The sequence below is a fragment of the Aquarana catesbeiana genome, linkage group LG13 (assembly GCF_042186555.1).
Source record: "Aquarana catesbeiana isolate 2022-GZ linkage group LG13, ASM4218655v1, whole genome shotgun sequence".
Classification (NCBI taxonomy): Eukaryota; Metazoa; Chordata; class Amphibia; order Anura; family Ranidae; genus Aquarana; species Aquarana catesbeiana.
The window spans coordinates 235,021,105-235,041,404 of NC_133336.1; the positions used below are offsets into that span (position 1 = coordinate 235,021,105).

The window sequence follows — 20,300 nt, forward strand, 5'->3', positions numbered from 1 at the left end:
AAGCACATGGCTTCAGGTAGCTATACTGTAGGTGCAACTGTGCAGGGTTACACAGTACACTAACTGGAAATACTTCAAGAGCCTGCCTGTGCTATTAATAGGATCAGAAGAAGCATACAAGCACCTGGCTTCAGGTAGCTATACTGTAGGTGCAACTGTGCAGTGTTACACAGTACACTAACTGGAAATACTTCAAGAGCCTGTCTGTGCTATTAATAGGATCAGAAGAAGCACACAAGCACCTGGCTTCAGGTAGCTATACTGTAGGTGCAACTGTGCATGGTTACACAATAAACTAACTGTAAATACTTCAAGAGCCTGCCTGTGCTATTAATAGGATCAGAAGAAGCACACAAGCACCTGGCTTCAGGTAGCTATACTGTAGGTGCAACTGTGCAGGGTACACAGTACACTAACTGGAAATACTTCAAGAGCCTGCCTGTGCTATTAATAGGATCAGAATAAGCACACAAGCACCCGCATTCAGGTAGCTATACTGTAGGTGCAACTGTGCAGGGTACACAGTACACTAACTGGAAATACTTCAAGAGCCTGCCTGTGCTATTAATAGGATCAGAAGAAGCACACAAGCACCCGTATTCAGGTAGCTATACTGTAGGTGCAACTGTGCAGGGTACACAGTACACTAACTGGAAGTACTTCAAGAGCCTGCCTGTGCTATTAATAGGATCAGAAGAAGCACACAAGCACTTGACTTCAGGTAACTATACTGTAGGTGCAACTGTGAAGGGTTACACAGTACACTAACTGGAAATACTTCAAGAGCCTGCCTGTGCTATTAATAGGATCAGAAGAAGCACACAAGCACCTGGCTTCAGGTAGCTATACTGTAGGTGCAACTGTGCAGGGGTACACAGTACACTTACTGTAAATACTTCAAGAGCCTGCCTGTGCTATTAATAGGATCAGAATAAGCACACAAGCACCTGGCTTCATGTAGCTATACTGTAGGTGTAACTGTGCAGGGTTACACAGTACGCTAACTGGAAATACTTCAAGAGCCTGTCTGTGCTATTATTAGGATCAGAATAAGCACACAAGCACCTGGCTTCAGGTAGCTATACTGTAGGTGCAACTGTGCAGGGTACACAGTACGCTAACTGGAAATACTTCAAGAGCCTGCCTGTGCTATTAATAGGATCAGAAGAAGCACACAAGCACCTGGCTTTAGGTAGCTATACTGTAGGTGCAACTGTGCAGGGTTACACAGTACACTTACTGTAAATACTTCAAGAGCCTGCCTGTGCTATTAATAGGATCAGAATAAGCACACAAGCACCTGGCTTCATGTAGCTATACTGTAGGTGCAACTGTGCAGGGTACACAGTACACTAACTGGAAATACTTCAAGAGCCTGCCTGTGCTATTAATAGGATCAGAAGAAGCATACAAGCACTTGGCTTCAGGTAGCTATACTGTAGGTGCAACTGTGCAGTGTTACACAGTACACTAACTGGAAATACTTCAAGAGCCTGCCTGTGCTATTAATAGAATCAGAATAAGCACACAAGCACTTGGCTTTAGGTAGTTATACTGTAGGTGCAACTGTGCAGGGTTACACCGGACACTAACTGGAAATACTTCAAGAGCCTGCCTGTGCTATTAATAGGATCGGAATAAGCACACAAGCACCTGGCTTCAGGTAGATATACTGTAGGTGCAACTGTGCAGGGTTACATAGTACACTAACTGGAAATACTTCAAGAGCCTGTCTGTGCTATTAATAGGATCAGAATAAGCACACAAGCACCTGGCTTCAGGTAGCTATACTGTAGGTGCAACTGTGCAGGGTACACAGTACACAAACTGGAAATACTTCAAGAGTCTGCCTGTGCTATTAATAGGATCAGAAGAAGCACACAAGCACCTGGCTTTAGGTAGCTATACTGTAGGTGCAACTGTGCATGGTTACACAATACATGAACTGTAAATACTTCAAGAGCCTGCCTGTGCTATTAATAGGATCAGAAGAAGCACACAAGCACCTGGCTTCAGGTAGCTATACTGTAGGTGCAACTGTGCAGGGTTCCACAGTACACTAACTGGAAATACTTCAAGAGCCTGACTGTGCTATTAATAGGATCAGAATAAGCACACAAGCACATGGCTTCAGGTAGCTATACTGTAGGTGCAACTGTGCAGGGTTACACAGTACACTAACTGGAAATACTTCAAGAGCCTGCCTGTGCTATTAATAGGATCAGAAGAAGCACACAAGCACTTGGCTTTAGGTAGCTATACTGTAGGTGCAACTGTGCAGGGTTACACAGGACACTAACTGGAAATACTTCAAGAGCCTGCCTGTGCTATTAATAGGATCGGAATAAGCACACAAGCACCTGGCTTCAGGTAGCTATACTGTAGGTGCAACTGTGCAGGGTTACACAGTACACTTACTTAAATACTTCAAGAGCCTGCCTGTGCTATTAATAGGATCAGAATAAGCACACAAACACCTGGCTTCAGGTAGCTATACTGTAGGTGCAACTGTGCAGGGTACACAGTAGACTAACTGGAAATACATCAAGAGCCTGCCTGTGCTATTAATAGGATCAGAAGAAGCACACAAGCACCTGGCTTTAGGTAGCTATACTGTAGGTGCAACTGTGCATGGTTACACAATACACGAACTGTAAATACTTCAAGAGCCTGCCTGTGCTATTAATAGGATCAGAAGAAGCACACAAGCACCTGGCTTCAGGTAGCTATACTGTAGGTGCAACTGTGCATGGTTACACAATACACTAACTGTAAATAGTTCAAGAGCCTGCCTGTGCTATTAATAGGATCAGAAGAAGTACACAAGCACCTGGCTTCAGGTAGCTATACTGTAGGTGCAACTGTGCAGGGTTCCACAGTACACTAACTGGAAATACTTCAAGAGCCTGACTGTGCTATTAATAGGATCAGAATAAGCACACAAGCACCTGGCTTCAGGTAGCTATACTGTAGTTGCAACTGTGCAGGGTTACACAGTACACTAACTGGAAATACTTCAAGAGCCTGCCTGTGCTATTAATAGGATCAGAAGAAGCACACAAGCACCTGGCTTCAGGTAGCTATACTGTAGGTGCAACTGTGCAGGGTTACACAGGACACTAACTGGAAATACTTCAAGAGCCTGCCTGTGCTATTAATAGGATCAGAATAAGCACACAAGCACCTGGCTTCAGGTAGCTATACTGTAGGTTCAACTGTGCAGGGTTACACAGTACACTAACTGGAAACACTTCAAGAGCCTGTCTGTGCTATTAATAGGATCAGAAGAAGCACACAAGCACCTGGCTTCAGGTAGATATACTGTAGGTGCAACTGTCCAAGGTTACACAGTACACAAACTGTAAATACTTCAAGAGCCTGCCTGTGCTATTAATAGGATCAGAAGAAGCACACAAGCACCTGGCTTCAGGTAGCTATACTGTAGGTGCAACTGTGCAGGGTACACAGTACACTAACTAGAAATACTTCAAGAGCCTGCCTGTGCTATTGTTAGGATCAGAAGAAGCACACAAGCACCTGGCTTCAGGTAGCTATACTGTAGGTGCAACTGTGCAGGGTTACACAGTACACTAACTGTAAATACTTCAAGAGCCTGCCTGTGCTATTAATAGGATCAGAAGAAGCACACAAGTACCTGGCTTCAGGTAGATATACTGTAGGTGCAACAGTCCAGGGTTACACAGTACACTAACTGTAAATACTTCAAGAGCCTCCCTGTGCTATTAATAGGATCAGAAGAAGCACACAAGCACCTGGCTTCAGGTAGATATACTGTAGGTGCAACTGTGCAGGGTACACAGTACACTAACTGTAAATACTTAAAGAGCCTGCTTGTGCTATTAATAGGATCAGAAGAAGCACACAAGCACTTGGCTTCAGGTAGCCATACTGTAGGTGCAACTGTGCAGGGTACACAGTACACTAACTGGAAAATACTTCAAGAGCCTGCCTGTGCTATTGATAGGATTAGAAGAAGCACACAAGCACCTGGCTTCAAGTAGCTATACTGTAGGTGCAACTGTGCAAGGTTACATAGTACACTAACTGTAAATCCTTCAAGAGCTGGCCTGTGCCATTAATAGGATCAGAAGAAGCACACAAGTACCTGGCTTTAGGTAGCTATACTGTAGGTGCAACTGTTTAGGGTTACACAGTACACTAACTGGAAATCCTTCAAGAGCCTGCCTGTGCTATTAATAGGATCAGAATAAGCACACAAGCACCTGGCTTCAAGTAGCTATACTGTAGGTGCAATTGTGCAGAGTACACAGTACACTAACTGGAAAGACTTCAAGAGCCTGCCTGTGCTATTAATGGGATCAGAAGAAGCACACAAGCACCTGGCTTCAGGTATCTATACTGTAGGTGCAACTGTGCATGGTTACACAATACACTAACTCTAAATACTTCAAGAGCCTGCCTGTGCTATTAATAGAATCAGAAGAAGCACAGAAGTACCTGGCTTCAGGTAGCTATACAGTAGGTGCAACTGTGCAGGGTACACAGTTCACTAACTGGAAATACTGTAAAAACACCTGCCTGCCTGTCAGTATATTAGGAAGAGAATAACTGAAATGGATCTAGCTAAACTGAACACCTGGGATGTATGTATATATATATATATATATATATATATATATATATATACATATATATATATACAATACACTGTAAGTGCAGCTAACTGACTCGACTTGCCTACTCTATCTAACTTAAATCAAATGACACTGTCTCTCTGTCTATCTAACTTTCTCTGCCACAACACACTACACAAGGCCGCCACGTAGGCGGCCTTATATAGTGTGGGGCGTGTACTAAACCCCCGTGCCATAATTGGCCAAAGCCTCCCTGGCTTTGGCCAATTACAGCTCTCTGTGCAGACGGCGCTGTGATTGGCCAAGCATGCACTGTGGCTTGGTAATAATAAACCGTGAATGTGACTTACTGGGTCTTACAGGGCAGTTGCGAAGGTAATGTCCTGTTCCTCCGCAGTACAGGCATAGATTGGCTTGACATCTTTGTTGCATCTCATCAGGAGTAAGAGTAGATCAGTCCAGGCCTAGCTGCTTGGGTTCTCCTTCCGGAGCGGAGGTGACTGAGGGTACCGGTAATTGTGGATAGGCAGAAGAAGACTTAGGGAGTATCCAGCTGGGTCGGGGAGCCTGGAAGCGCTCGGAGCCCTGCTCCCGCATGCACCTGTCTAGTTTAGTAGCTAATTGAATTAAGTCCTCCAAAGTAGCAGGGGTCTCAACCCAAGCCAGCTCATCTTTAAGAGCATCCAAGAGACCCTGGCGGTACTGATATCTGAGAGCGGCCTCATTCCACCCGGTGTCAGCTGACCACTTGCGAAATTCAACAGTATAGTCCTCTACCGGTCTCTTTCCTTGAAACAAAGCGTGTAAAGTGGCTTCGGCTGTGACAGTGCATTGTGGGTCGTCATATAGTTGGCCCATAGATTCAAAAAAGCTATCCATGGAATTTAATAGAGGGCTTCTCTGTTCCATGAGGCTGTGGGCTCAGGCCTGTGGCTCTTCGGACAGTAGGGAAATGATGAAACCAACTTTCACGACTTCAGAAGAAAAGGTCCTGGGTTTGAAGAGCTAGGTATAGGCAGCAGGCATTTTTGAATGCTCTGAATTTCTTTTGGTCACCCACAAATCCCTCCGGTGTGGGGACCCTAGGTTCGGGAACGGCCATCATCACAGCAGGGTTAGACTGGACCTGAGAAGAGGAGGCCCCACTGGTGGGTGATGGAGCTGGTGCAGGTGCTCCAGCAAGTTGCTGAAGGTGACCATCGATTTGGACATAACCCTCTTGTAATTTCTGGACTGCTTCCGTGAGGGCCATGACCTGCTGGCACAAGATATCAAGAGGAGAACACACTCTGTTGACCTCTGACATGACTGGTTTGTTCTGTCAGAAAAGGGTAGGCAGATCTTCGTGAAGGTCAGCGAGGAGCTGGATAGCCAAGCAAGGGCTGGTAGGTGTTGGGCCCAGTGGGTAGGTAAGAGAACAAAGTACAGGACAGGCTGGTGAACCAGCAACAGAGACAAGTTCGTAGACAAGCTAGGATACAAGGCTAGAGGAAATCCAAGAGCAGGCCGAGGGTCAAACACAGGAGACAGCAGAATGATCCAAAAAAAGCAGATGGTCAAGGCACTGGAGACAGGAGACAATCCAGGTCACAGGCTGAGGGTCAAACACCAGAGGTAAACAGAGTCTGTTAAACAAGCCAGAGGTCAGGTCCAGGAGAGAATTAGAGTAGGTCAAGGTAATCCGGGTCACAACAGGCACTTGATCAGCAGGAAACAGGAACAAGATCACAGGGAAGCTGAGAGACAAACCAGCAATTTGCTTGAACAGCCAGATGGCTTTTTAGGCCAGCAGAGGATTCACGTTATGCGTGCGCTAGTGCGCTAGTGCGCATGCGTGCGCCGTTCAATTGAGCCACGAACACGCGTGTGCTGAAGCGCCATTCCACCGGGCATGCGTACTGGGAAACGGCACAACTGACAGGGTTGATTCTGGTTTCTTCCCTGACATAAACTTCACTGTGCTTCTAGGCATTGATAAAGCCTTTGGCTTGTGCCAGTCTACAACTTTATCCCCGAGATCTTTTGAGAGTGCCTTGCCACCCATTGTTTGCTTCAGTTGCACTACCAGGGACTAAAATGCTCCAGGAAAGCTTTTAGTGCTGAGCTAATCAAAATTACCACAACTGATCACAGTTTAAAGTCAGATGGCTTTGTGTGCCATTGAGAAGGTGATTAGCTACAACTGACTGACTTTGCAAGCAATTTTTAGGAAGGGGGTGATCCTTTTTCCAACTTAGTGATTCTGGGGATCTTTTCTGACATGTTGGTGTTATATCTTTCACTTAGATGTTATAAATTGCACTGAGTAAATACAGCTGGATAAAACAAAAACTGTGTCTGTCTTCATTTCTGGCTGCAATATACCCACTGTAAATTATTCCAATAAAAAGAAATTAAAATGAGTTCCATTCATGTAGAGAATAGTTACATTCATTCCTGGGGAGAAATTAATTTTCTTCTGGTAACATTCTTTTCCTCTTCTACAGATTGTCCTCTAATCTTCTGACAGATAGTTCCTGCTCCCACCTGGCATCTGTTATAAGAAATAACCAGACACTGAGGACACTGGACCTGTCTGATAACAATCTGGAGGGTCCTCATTTCAGGGATCTGATGGAAGCTCTGACAACAAGCCGGATAGAGGAATTACAGTGAGTATAACAGGATTGACTGAGGCAATAATATTCTGGGGGAATTTACATCCTAAACTTACAAAAAATGACATTATCAATAAAATGGATCTTTTGACTCCATAAATAACCAATCACTAAAAATGATCTTGTTTTTGAAAGTTAATAGCACAACAAAATAGTATTTTCATATTCAGTTTATTTGGATATCTGGTAAAATAGAATAGGCAGTTATACATGGGGGAATCTTTTTTTTACTGCAATGAGCAATTAGAGCCTCATACATACTTTTTTTTTACCTGATATGACCATACACTGTTATATTAGATATCTCTCCTGTGAATAAAGAGCTTTTATCAGCAGAGATACTGTAAAGCCCTGTACACATGGGCCGAATGTCGAAAAACAACGGCCGGTTCGAAAAAAAAGCGGCTGAGATTCGGCCTGTGTGTATGTCAGTCTATCGAACGTGCATGCTGGAAAAGCAGCAGCCGATTGACTCCCAATCAGCGCTCTCAGCCAATGACAGAGAGCGCTGATCGGAGTGTTCTGGCGGGGAGGCTGTCCCTCTGTCAGAACAGAATAGCTCGACGGGGGAGATCGCTGAACTTACCTCGCATGGCTAGTACAGCAGCTCTGACTGGAGCTGTCAGGTTTTTTTTGTGCAACCTGCTGGGTTGCACAAAAAATAAACTGTTATGCCCCGTACACACGGTCAGATTTTCAGACGGAAAATGTTCGATGGGAGCTTGTTGTCAGAAATTTTGACCGTGTATAGACTCCATCGGACATTTTCCATCGGAATTTCCGTCACACAAAATTTGAGATCTGGATCTCAAATTTTCCAACAACAAAATCCGTTCTCGGAAATTTCGATCGTATGTACACAATTCCGATGCACAAAGTTCTACTCATGCTCGGAATCAAGCAGAAGAGCCACACTGCCTATTGAACTTCATTTTTCTCGGCTCGTCGTACGTGTTGTATGTCACCACATTCTTGACGTTCGGAATTTCTGACAAGATTTGTGTGACTGTGTATATGCCAGATAAGTTTGAACCAACATCCTTCGGAAAAAAATCCATGGATTTTGTTGTCGGAATGTCTGATCGTGTGTACGGGGCATTAGTGTGTACCAGGCTTAAATAGAATATCAGATAAAAAAAAATCACCCTATCCAATCACCAGCAATAAAGAAGTAAGGACAGTGTTTTGGCGTTATGGCCCTTTCAAATGGCCTATGCCAAATTCATAAATCTTTACTGCCAATTTCGGTAACTTTACCAACACAAGATTCAGATATTTCTTAACAGTGCCACTTTTACAAAGTGATGCCATTAATGCACCAAATTCAAAAATAACTACCTCCAGTTTGTAGATAACCAAACAGGGCAATTAAGACCTACTGTAAACTGCCATACAGAGACAGGCAGAGTGCCTGCCCCTGTCTGTAGTGTAGCAGAGTGGCATATTCGGTGCTCCTCTTTGGCCACCAGTTTTTAAGGAGGCTGTCAGCTACATTCCCCATCAGGTCTTCTCTCGCCTTGTAAATTATGTTAAAGTGTCTGTATGGACATTCTGGTCTCAGTGCACCTCCACACTGTACAGAAGTTATATGTATCTGTCACCCATGCTGACATTTGTGGTAGGGAGGCTTCATTGTAATTCTAAAGAGTGTCCTAAACACTCTTTTTGAATTCCAGGGACTGTCTGCTGATACCATTCATGCTCCATACACAAGGAGATTATAGCACAATACGATTCATGTCAGTGGTGTTCTGTGGTCATCCTGTGTATGGAGATATCACCGTCTCTAAACATGGACGACAATATTGGGGGGTCTACTTCATTAAAACATTTTTCTTAAAAAATTAAATTTCCTGAAGTTTCATAAAGTGATCTAATATAAATGATTCCAATAAAGAGAAATGAGTTCCTTTCATGTAAAGCAGGGGTCTCCAAAATTTCTAAAGAAAGGGCCTGACCTTACTGACCTTCAGACATTAGGGGCACTGGACTGTGCCCAGTGGGAGTAAACAATGCCCAGTGTTTGGTATTAGGGGGGAGAAATAGTTGGTGTCAATGGGAGGAATAGTGCCCCATTTTTGTTGTCAGTGGAAGGAATTATGACCCATCGTTGTTGTCATTGAAGGAATGGTGCCTCATTATTGGTGTCATTGGCAGAAATAATGCCTCAAGGGCAGGATAGAGGCAAGCAAAGGGCCACATCTGGCCCCAGTACCGCAGTTTGGAGACCAGTGATGTATAGAATAGTTATATTCATTCCTGGGGATAAATTAATTTTCTTCTGGTAAAATTCTTCTCCTCTTCTACAGATTGCGTTATAATGACCTGACAGACAGTTCCTGCCCCCACCTGGCATCTGGAATAAGAAATAACCAGACACTGAGGAGACTGGACCTGTCTGAGAACAATCTGGGGGGTACTTATTTCAGTGATCTGATGGAAGCTCTGACAACAAGCCGGATAGAGGAATTACAGTGAGTATAACAGGACTGACTGAGACAATAATATTCTGGGACAGTTTAATATTCCAAACATTATAAAATCTGATATTGTAGGCAAAATCAATCTCATTTTTGGATTTCATAAGTAGCCAATCCCAGACTGTTGTCTAAATCTTAGAATCATACTCTGTTATCAGCTATAAAATAAACTTTTTTAACCACTTCCCGCCCGCCATATAGCAGAATGACGGGCGGAAAACGGTTTCATTATCCTGACTGGACGGGGGCACGCAGCACGGTGATTAGTGATGTGGTGTGCCAGTCTGACACACCACATCTCCGATCCTGGTAAAGAGCCTATGATGTAGGCTCTTTACCATGTGTTCAGCTGTGTCCAATTACAGCTGATCACATGGTAACCAGGAAGATACGTTTATTGGGTTTTCCTCTACTTTAACTGACAGGCGCGAGTAGATGAGAGCCAATCAGCTGCTCTCCTGACAGGGGGGGTCTGCCCATTTATTATCAGTGCAGATCCATTGAGGATGTCCACTGGAGACCACCAGGGATGCCCACTGGAGACCATCAGGTGAGCCCACCAGGAATGCCAATCAGTGCCCATTAGGATCACACCCTGTGCCCATCAGTGATGCCTGTCAGTGCCTCCTAATAAGTGCTGCCTATAAGTGCCATCCATCAGTGCCGCCCATCAGTGCAGCCCATCAGTGCTGCCTATAAGTGCCCACCAGTGTCACCTATGAGTGCCCATCAGTGCCGCCTATGAGTACCTATTAGTGCACCTATCAGTGCCCATTGATGCTGCATATCAGTGCCACCTATCAGTGCCCATCAGTGCTGCTTATTAGTGCCGCCTATCAGTGCCCATCAGTGCTGCATATAACTCATCAGTGCTGATCAGTGCCACCTCATCAGTGCCCTTCAGTGCAGCCTCATCAGTGCTCATCAATGAAGGAGAAAACATACTTATTTAAAAAAACTTTTGTAACAGAAACAAATAAAAAAAATGTTTTTGAAATGTTCTGCCTTTTTTTATTTAGAGCGCAAAAAATAAAAACTCCAGTGGTAATCAAATACCACCAAAAGAAAGCTCTATTTGTGGGGAAAAAATTATACAAATTTTGTTTGGGTACAGTGTTGCATAAATGCGCAATTTTCATTCAAATTGCAACAGCGCTGAAAGCTGAAAATTGGGCCAGGAAAGTGCCTTGTATTGTGGTTAAAGAGCTTTATAAATTTAAATTTACATTTAGTCTGGTATTTAATAAAATAGATCAGATTATAGGAGGTCATGTATACAGGGAGCAGAACCTCATACATATTTCTTTTATGTGACATGAACATCCACTATTCAGTGTCAGGGGATCTCCCTAATACTTCCTATAAGTACAGAGCTTGTAACAGCAGAGATAAACAGAATATCAGATAAGAATCCTCCCATCCAATCACTAGCAATGCTGATTCCGGCCTCACACTGTCTGCTGAACACAAGGAAGTTATAGCACAATACGAGTCATGTCAGCATAGGTGTGTGCAGCCTATTGCATTAGAGTGTGCACCCCAAAGCTCAAACATACTGAAGTGTTTACTATGCTTCAGTTTGTGATTGTGTGTGTTCATTTAGAAAAGGAAGAGAACAGTAAATTACATTTTGACTAGCCCTTGCCCCTAATCTCCATCCTGAAACTTCCCCTACAGCAGCTGAGGGGAGAGGAGGGAATCCAGCAGCACTGCAGAGGGGGCAACATGGGGGGAAGCCTGGGCAGTAGGGGGAGTTGACACACCTGGCACACCCCTTGCGCACAACTATGCATGTCAGTGCTATTTTGTGGTCATCATGTGTGTGGAGATATTACCACCTCTACACATGGATGACATTATTGTGGTGTCTACTCCATTATAACATTTTTCTTATAAAATTCTATTGCCTGAAGTTTTATAAAGTGATCTAATATAAATGATTCCAATCAGGCTCGGACTGGGACAAAAAATAGGCCCGGACATTTTAAACTGAGCAGCCCATGACATGTTAACCGGCCCCTTCCCCACTCTCTGTCCTGATGGATCCCCCCCAGCAGCCAGCAGGAGAGGGGAGGGGGGAACCCTCCAGAACTGCAGGGGGGCAATAGATGATGGGAAAGAGCATGGAAGGGTTATGTATATATTGCTGTGTGTTAGCTTATAATTTCAGCTATGATTAAGCACCGAGTATGGTGTGAAAAGTGTTAGCTGTATTGTATGCTGTATCTCCTTCCCTCGTTTGCTGTATGGAATGTCATATGTTTTTGACACAATAAAGGTGATTTTGATAGAATGCGGCCATCCAAGTATTTCTACAAACCAGATCATCTGCTACATGCAAGGCCAGCATCCTCTGTTTGTGCAGTGGAGGTGGAACACATAAGGATGACTACTTTGAGTGGTGTGCTACTTTAAAAGAACATGGGGGGGCTGGAGAGCACAGGGAGGAAGTTGGATAACACGGGGTGGGGTGGATACCACAGAGGAGCTAAAGAGCACTGGTGGGCAGTGGAGCACAGGGGCAGGTGGAGAGCACAGGGGGAGGCAAAAAACATGGGGGGAGGGAGAGCCCAGTGAAGAGGCAGAGAACATGTAGGGAAGCAGAGAGCACATGGGGGGCTGGACAGCACAGGATGTAGAGCACGGGGGAAGGCAAAGAGCATGGGGGGGCTGGAGAGTGCCGGGGGCTTGGAGAACACCGGGGGGGCTCGGAGAGCACTGGAGGGTTGGAGAGCATGGGGTAGAGGTGGAGAACACAGGGAAAAGCGGAGTACATCAAATGGAGTGGAGAGCATGGGGATGGGGCAGGGAGCACTGGGGGGGAGGGCTAGAGAGCAAATGGGAAGGCAGACAGAACAGAGTGGGAGAGGCGGAGAGCACAGGGGGGAGGTGGGGAGAACTGGGGGATGGAGAGCATGGGGGAAAGAGAGCACGGGGGAGGTGGAGAGTACAGGGGAGAGACGGAGAACATGGGGAAGGAAGCGGAGAACACAGGGTGGGACAGAGAGCACTGGGGGGCACAGAACATGGGGTGGAAGAGGAGAACATGGGGTGGAGAACACATGGGGCCTTGAGAGTACTGGGGGGCTGGAGAGCCCAGGGGGATGTTGGAGTGCACTGAAAGGCTGGATAGCATGGCGGGGGGCTGGAGAGGACAGGGGGATGTCGGCGAGCACTGGGGGAGTTGGAAAGCACTTCGGGGCCAGAGGACACAGGGGGAGGCAGAGAGCACAGGGGTATGTTGGAGTGTACTGGGGGGCTGAAGAGCACAGCGGGGGGGCTGGAGAGCACAGGAGGATGTCAGAGAGCACTGTGGGAGTTGGAAAGCACTTTGGGGCCAGAGAGCGCAGCAGAGAGGCCCAAGAGCACAGGGGGGGCTGGAGAGCACTGGTGGGTGATGGGGGGGCAGAGAGCACTGGGGGGGCGAAGAGCGCAGGAGGATCAGGAGGATGTCATCGAGTACTAGGGGAGTGGAAAGCACTCCAGGCCAGAGAGCACAGGGGGAGGTGGAGAGCACAGGGGGATGTTGGAGTGCACTGGGGGGGGCTGGAAAGTACGGTGAGGGGGGCTGAAGAACACAGGGGGATGTCAGAGAGCACTGAGGGAGTTGCAAAGCACTTTGGGGGCCAGAGAGCTTGGGGGAGGCAGAGAGCACAGGGGGCTGGAGAGCACAGGGAGGCTGGAGAGCACTGGGGGGGCTGGAGAGCACTGGGGGGCTGGAGAGCACAGGGGGGCTGGAGAGTGCAGGGATGTTGGAAAGCACTGGGGGAGACCCGAGAGCACAGGGGGATGTCAGAGAGCACTGGGGGGGAGGTTGGAAAGCACTGAGGGTGGGCTGGAGAGCACTGGGGGGCTGGAGGGGACTGGGGGGCCCAAAGAGCCGGGGATGTGGAGAGCACTTGGGGAGTTGGAAAGCACTTCAGGCCAGAGAGCACAGTGGGGTGGTGCAGAGCACAGGGGGCTGTCGGAGTGCAATGGGGGGGCTGGAGAGCATGGCGGGGGAGCTGAAGAGCACAGGGGGATGTTAGAGAGCACTGGGGGAGTTGGAAAGCACTTCGGGGCCAGAGGGCACAGGGGGGAGGCAGAGAGCATAGGGGGGCTGGAGAGCACAGGGATGTCAGAAAGCACTGTGGGGCCCCGAGAGCACAGGGGGTGGAGAGCACATGGGAATTTCAGAGAGCACCGGGGGTGGTTGGAAGGCACTCGGGGGCCAGAGAGCACAGGGGGGCTGGAGAGCTCTGGGGGCTGAAGGGCATAGGGGGCTGGAGAGCACAGGTGGGTCAGAGAGCACAGGGGGATGTCAGAGAGCACTGGGGGTGCAGAGAGCACAGGGGGATGTTTGAGAGCACCGAGGGGTCGGAGAGCACGGGGGGGTGGCAGAAGGAAGCTGGATAGGAGGAATGGTGCGAGTGGCTGCATATAGAAGAATCAATCACTCCATTTTCCTCCTGCAGCCTCTGAAAGCCAGCTTCTCCTCCTCTACCTGCAGCAGGCTATCAGGAAAGGAAAATGGAGAGATTGATTCTTCTATATGTAGCTGCCCCCACCACTCCTCCTATCCAGGTGCACAGGGGGGCCACACTTACATTCTCTCTTGTCCAGCTCTGTGGTGTTTGCAGCAGGTGTCTCCTCTAGCCTCCCCCATAGTCACGGGTCACCTGGCCCTGACACTGAACTGGCAGCTACGGAGGGGCTGGGTGAGCGGCACTGGCTCACGGAGCAGCCCAGCTGCCTTGGGCCCTATGGCCAGTCAAGGCCTGATTCCAATAAAGAGAAATGAGCTCCATTCATGTACAGAATAGTTACATTCATTCTTGGGGGAGGGATTCATTTTATTCTGGTAACATCCTTATCTTCTTCTACAGATTGAATAAGAATAACCTGGCAGACAGTTCCTGCCCCCAACTGGCATCTGGAATAAGAAATAACCAGACACTGAGGATGCTGAGCCTGTCTAAGAACAATCTGGAGGGTCCTCATTTTAGCGATCTGATGGAAGCTCTGCCAACAAGCCAAATAGAGGAATTACGGTGAGTATAACAGGACTGACTGAGACAATGATATTCTGGGACAGTTTAACATGCAGTTGTTTAAATCTTATTACACTCTGGTATCATCTATAAAATAGACTTTGTCTAAAGCTCACCACATGTGGTACAGTCTGAATGTGCAGTTTTTATATCTACTGTCAGCCAAGTAGTACACAGGCCTGTCTGATTGAACACAAATTGAATGGATAGTTTGTGTGGGTGTAGCTCTAGCTATGACTAAGCACCCCATAGTGGTGTGAAACATGTCAGCTTTTCATTGATCCTGTGCCTCTGATGTCTTTGCACCAGAAGAATTTTTTAAGCTGTCTTCAATAAAGGTGTCAATAGAGTGTGGCCGTCCAGCCTTTTCTTCAATCCATGGTCTAAAAATGATTCCAATAAAGAAAAATGAGCTCTATTCATGTAGCGAATAGCTACATTAATTCCTGGGAAAAATTTATTTTCTTTTGGTAACAGTGTTGGCAGTTGCAATTAGCTTGTCTGGCACTAGATGTCTCTGTTCCCAATATAGTATAGTAGAGGGAATTTTGTAATTGGGTGTTAAGTCCCTTTCTAGGAAAGTCCCTTTTCACTGATGTAATAGGTGGAGTCACTGCCCGTATATATGCCAGTTAGGGATGGGCTTTATGTTTGGGTCGAACATGAGTTTGACTCGAACATTGGCTGTTCGCTGAACAGCAAACAATTTGGGGTGTTCGCGGCAAATTTGAAAGCTGCGGAACACCCTTTAAAAGTCTATGGGTCCTGCCCCAGGGGGACATGTATCAATCCAAAAAGAAGTTTTAAAAACTGACGTTTTTTTGGGAGCAGTGATTTTAATAATGCTTAAAGTGAAACAATAAAAGTGTAATATTCCTTTGAATTTAGTACCTGGGGGTGTCTATAGTATGCCTGTAAAGGGGCGCATGTTTCCCGTGTTTAGAACAGTCTGACAGCAAAATGACATTTCTAAAGGAAAAAAAAGTCATGTAAAACTACTATCGTTAGCGCCGGCTATAATGAATTGTCGGTCCGGCAATACACATAAAAGTTAATTTATAAAAACGGCATGGAATTTCCCCACAGGGGAACCCCGAACCAAAATTTTAAAAAAATTTGTGGAGGTCCCCCTAAATTCCATACCAGGCCCTTCAGGTCTGGTATGGATATTAAGGGGAACCCCACGCCAAAAATAAAAAAAAATGGCGTGGGGGTCCCCCTCAAAATCCATACCAGACCCCTCAGGTCTGGCATGGATTTTAAGGGGAAACCCGTGCCAAAATTTAAAAAAAATGGCGTGGGGTCCCCCCAAAAAATCCATACCAGACACTTATCCGAGCATGCAACCTGGCAGGCCGCAGGAAAATAGGGGGGACGAGAGAGTGACCCCCTCCTGAACCGTACCAGGCCACATGCCCTCAACATTGGTAGCCCCCAAAGCACCTTGTCCCCCTGTTGATGGGGAGAAGGGCCTCATCCCCACAACCCTTGCTTGGTGGTTGTGGGGGTCTGTGGGCGGGGGGCTTATTGGAATTAACAAGGGGACCCCCAGATCCCGGCTCCCCCTGTGAGAATTGGTAATGGGGTACAAGTGTACCCCTACCATTTCACAATAAAAGTGTCAAAAAGGTTAAAAAACACAAGAGACGGTTTTTGACAAGTCCTTTATTATTTTCTCCTTCTTCCATCTTCTTTTCTTCCTTCGGTGTTCTTCTTCTTCTCCATCTTCTTCTTCCTCCACTCTTCTCGTTCCGCATCTTCCTCCGGCTTCTTCTCCGCTCCATCTGCATGATCCACCTCAGTGGGAGTCTATAGCTGTGTGACGCTTCGGTTCTTCTGACACTTCCTATATAACGGAGGGCAGGGCCACCCGGTGACGCACGGGGACTTCCCTGTGGCTTTCCCCGTGTCGTCAGAGGGGGGCGGGGTCACCCGTTTACGTAACCGGGTAGCTGCTCTCTCATCCCCCCTTTTCCTGTGGCCTGCCAGGTTGCGTGCTCAGATAAGGGTCTGGTATGGATTTTTGGGGGGACCCCCACGCCATTTTTTGTTTTATTTTGGTGCGGGGTTCTGCTTAATATCCATACCAGACCTGAAGGGTATGCAATTTAGGGGGACTCCCACACATTTCATTTTTAGTTTTGGTATATTTAAAGCAATATTACACTTTTATTGTTTCACTTTAAGTATCATTAAAATCACTGCTCCCCAAAAAAGTCAGTTTTTAAAACTTCTTTTTGCATTGATACATGTCCCCTGGGGCAGGACCCAGGTCCCCAAACACTTTTTATGACAATAACTTGCATATAAGCCTTTAAAATGAGCACTTTTGATTATTCATGTTCGTGTCCCATAGACTTTAACGGTGTTCGCGTGTTCGAACAAATTTTTTGACTTTTCGCATGTTCTGGATGCGAACCAACCCGGGAGGTGTTCGACTCATCCCTAATGCCAGTAGGAGGAGCTGGGTTGAGTTGGGGCAAGGGAGCCAAACACCCCAGAGCTATTCGCATGTAGTTGGCTACTGTTCCAGGGCCCATAAGAAGCCTGAACCCTTAGGTGAGGGAGTACAGAACTCAGAAGGAACAGCTGTAGTCACCTTGACTCTTTTTGTGTTTTTTTGTGGGTTATGAATGGGATGCCTAAGGCCTTTTAGGCCAGGCCTAAGTCCTCTGATGTGAATACTAGTGACACCTGGGGATGATTGTACCATCATGGGAGTGTGCCCAGCTGGGCACAGCTATAGAAATGGGAGAGATTGGTATGTTAAGGAAAGCACCTTATCCTTACTCTGTGATGGAAGCTGAATGCTGTGGACTTCATATACGCGGGGAAGTGGTCCCAACTCTGTGGTGCCCCCAAGCAGAGGAGGCACAAAGGGAAATATGGTTTACAAACTATTGTTCTGTGCATAAATGACAGCTACAGAATGTCTACTCTTATGTGTGATGTTTTAGACCAAAGAATTTTGCTAGTGTGTCAAATGTGATGCCAAATGTCCCAAAATTACTTGCAAAGTTACAGTAAAGTGCTGGAAATGCATTTTTATGTGTGGACATTCCTTTAATCATACATATTAAGGCCTATGGCCAGAGATGTCCAGAGCAGGACTATAACCAGGAGTATGGCACAATATGGTGCAAGGTTGCATAAAGAAAAAATGGGTAGTTGTCCTCTTACAACATTCTTCTCTTCTCCAGTTTGTATAAAAATCACCTGTCAGACAGTTCCTGCCCCCACCTGGCATCTGGAATAAGAACTAACCAGACACTGAGGACACTGGACCTGTCTGAGAATAATCTGAAGGGTCTTAATTTCAGTGATCTAAAGGAAGCTCTGACAACAAGCCGGATAGAGAAATTACAGTGAGTATAAAAGGACTGACTGAAACATTATTCTAGAGCAGTTAAACATTCAGTTGTATAAATCTTAGAATCTTGCTAGTAATTGATAATGTAAGCAAAATTGGTCTAATTTTTTGGACTCCCCAAGTAGCCAATCCTAGACTGCTGTTCAAATCTGGCAATAAATGGATTTAAATTTGGCCAGTTTAGCAGGGATCAGCCAAATTATGATCAGTGTGTGGGTTTCTTTGTTTAACAGAAGTCGATCGTTAGGTTGACATTTGTTGAATGGGCAAGTTCAACAAATGGCTGAATGAAAAAAACTATCTGTGGTCATCTTGTGTATGGACATATTCTGGTCTCTACACATGAATGACAATATTGGGGGGTCTCCTCAATTTTAAAATATTTCTTAGAAAATTCTATTTCCTGGAGTTTTATAAAGTGATCTAATATAAATAATTTCAATTCATGTAGAAAATAGTTACCTTCATTCCTGGGGGAGAAATTTATTTTCCTCTAGTAACATGACTCCAACCAGCATTTGGAATAAGAAATAACCACTGAGGACGTTGGGCCTGTCCTGGAACAATCTGGAAGGTCCTCATTTCAGGGATCTGATGGAAGCTCTGACAACAAGCCGGATAGAGGAATTACAGGGAGTATAAGAGGACTGACTGAGACAATAATATTGTGGTACAGTTTACATACAATAAGAAATAACCAGACACTGAGGACACTGGACCTGTCCTGGAACTGTCTGGAAGGTCCTCATTTCAGTCATCTGATGGAAGCTCTGGCAAAAAAAGTCAATATAAACAGTGACCATAGGGTGGCAGCACAGCAATGAAGAAATAGATTAATGACAGTTTTCAAAAAAATAAACACAAATGCAACTGCTTTGCCAGTGTAGCTGCTGGAAGCTGTAGAAGGTTAGATATTTTCTTTGGGTACACCAATTTCAATGATTATTAGAATCATAGGTGTTTTATGTACATTTTTTTATGTTATGTAGAAATAAAATTCTGCATGCTGATACATGGTTGAGATTTAATTGATATCTGGTGCCTTAAAAACCCAAGTGCTCAGGTATTTTTTAGTAACAATTACAGAAGCTCATATCATTTAAAAGTCTTTTTGAAACATTTATTAGCTAATGAATTTTTCAGGGAGAGACCTCCCTTTTTCTAGGGCTTGAGCAGTGGGTGCTAGAATCATGACAAGATGTTAAAGCAGACCTACGTTTGGGCTTGAGAAAGACTGTCATCTACTAACCATCCTGTGAACGCCAGATAAGAAACATTTTGCTGCAACAATGTGTATGGCGCTGTATGGCAGCCTTTGCCTTGTTTTGACAGGTGGCTGAGGAATGCACCTCAACTTCCTGCTTTTGCTGCCTGACAGTTCTTATATGGAAGAGGCCTAAGAGCAAAGTAGTACTCTCATTATGTGAATTTGGAGACTGGTGGGTCATTACATTGGGAGGTGCACCATCTGTGATGACTTGTTTTCACTGTATATGGATACAGTCAGTTTATAAATAAAATGTTTTATTATTCTCAGAATTAAGTGCAATTATAAATTGGTGACTGATATTATTTGTAGTTTTATATATAGTGTTAGAATTTGACATAACTGTATATAGGCAATAAATAGGATATAGACATAATTATATATGTTTATGAATTACCTATATAATGAGGCTAGCTTGGATCATATTATTTTAATACACAATTTCTTGGAAGAAAAATAACGTTGGTTGTTTTGTCATAAGAGCTAAGCACATGGCATCTCTGGAAAGACCAACAGACATTTTCTGTAATTGTTCAAAATGGAAAAAAAAATGAATGCAGCCACCAAATCTAGGGACTGATATGTTGCAATATGTACATTTTCTTGGGTTTATCTGCAAAGCCCAACAATTTTCATAGGAGACTCTTTAAAAAAAATCTTGACAGCTCAAGTTGGCAGTTACTGTTGGTCCTCAAATTATTCCTCTTATTGTGAGTGTGCATAAATGCCTAAAATGTGTCTTATGTTAGTTTATATGCCCAGTGTGCACTCTGCATGTGCATTTGTGTTTGTGTGTTAAACTTTATTGCTATTGCAGGCAGCTGGCAAGCCCTTCATGTAATAGTGTCAGGTACTCTTTGTGGAGGAATCTTGGGCCATT

At 45.4% G+C, this 20,300-nt stretch overlaps 1 protein-coding gene across 1 annotated transcript in view; it reads left to right on the forward strand.

Annotated features, from left to right (window-relative positions):
* Positions 1-20,300, forward strand: part of LOC141116968 (NACHT, LRR and PYD domains-containing protein 3-like) — a 180,827-nt gene that overhangs the window by 152,886 nt on the left and 7,641 nt on the right. Inside the window, exons 8-11 of the mRNA XM_073609501.1 lie at positions 7,103-7,267; positions 9,583-9,747; positions 14,619-14,783; positions 17,984-18,148. Of these exons, the coding sequence (XP_073465602.1) occupies positions 7,103-7,267; positions 9,583-9,747; positions 14,619-14,783; positions 17,984-18,148 (660 nt within the window). The remainder of the gene's footprint in view (positions 1-7,102; positions 7,268-9,582; positions 9,748-14,618; positions 14,784-17,983; positions 18,149-20,300) is intronic.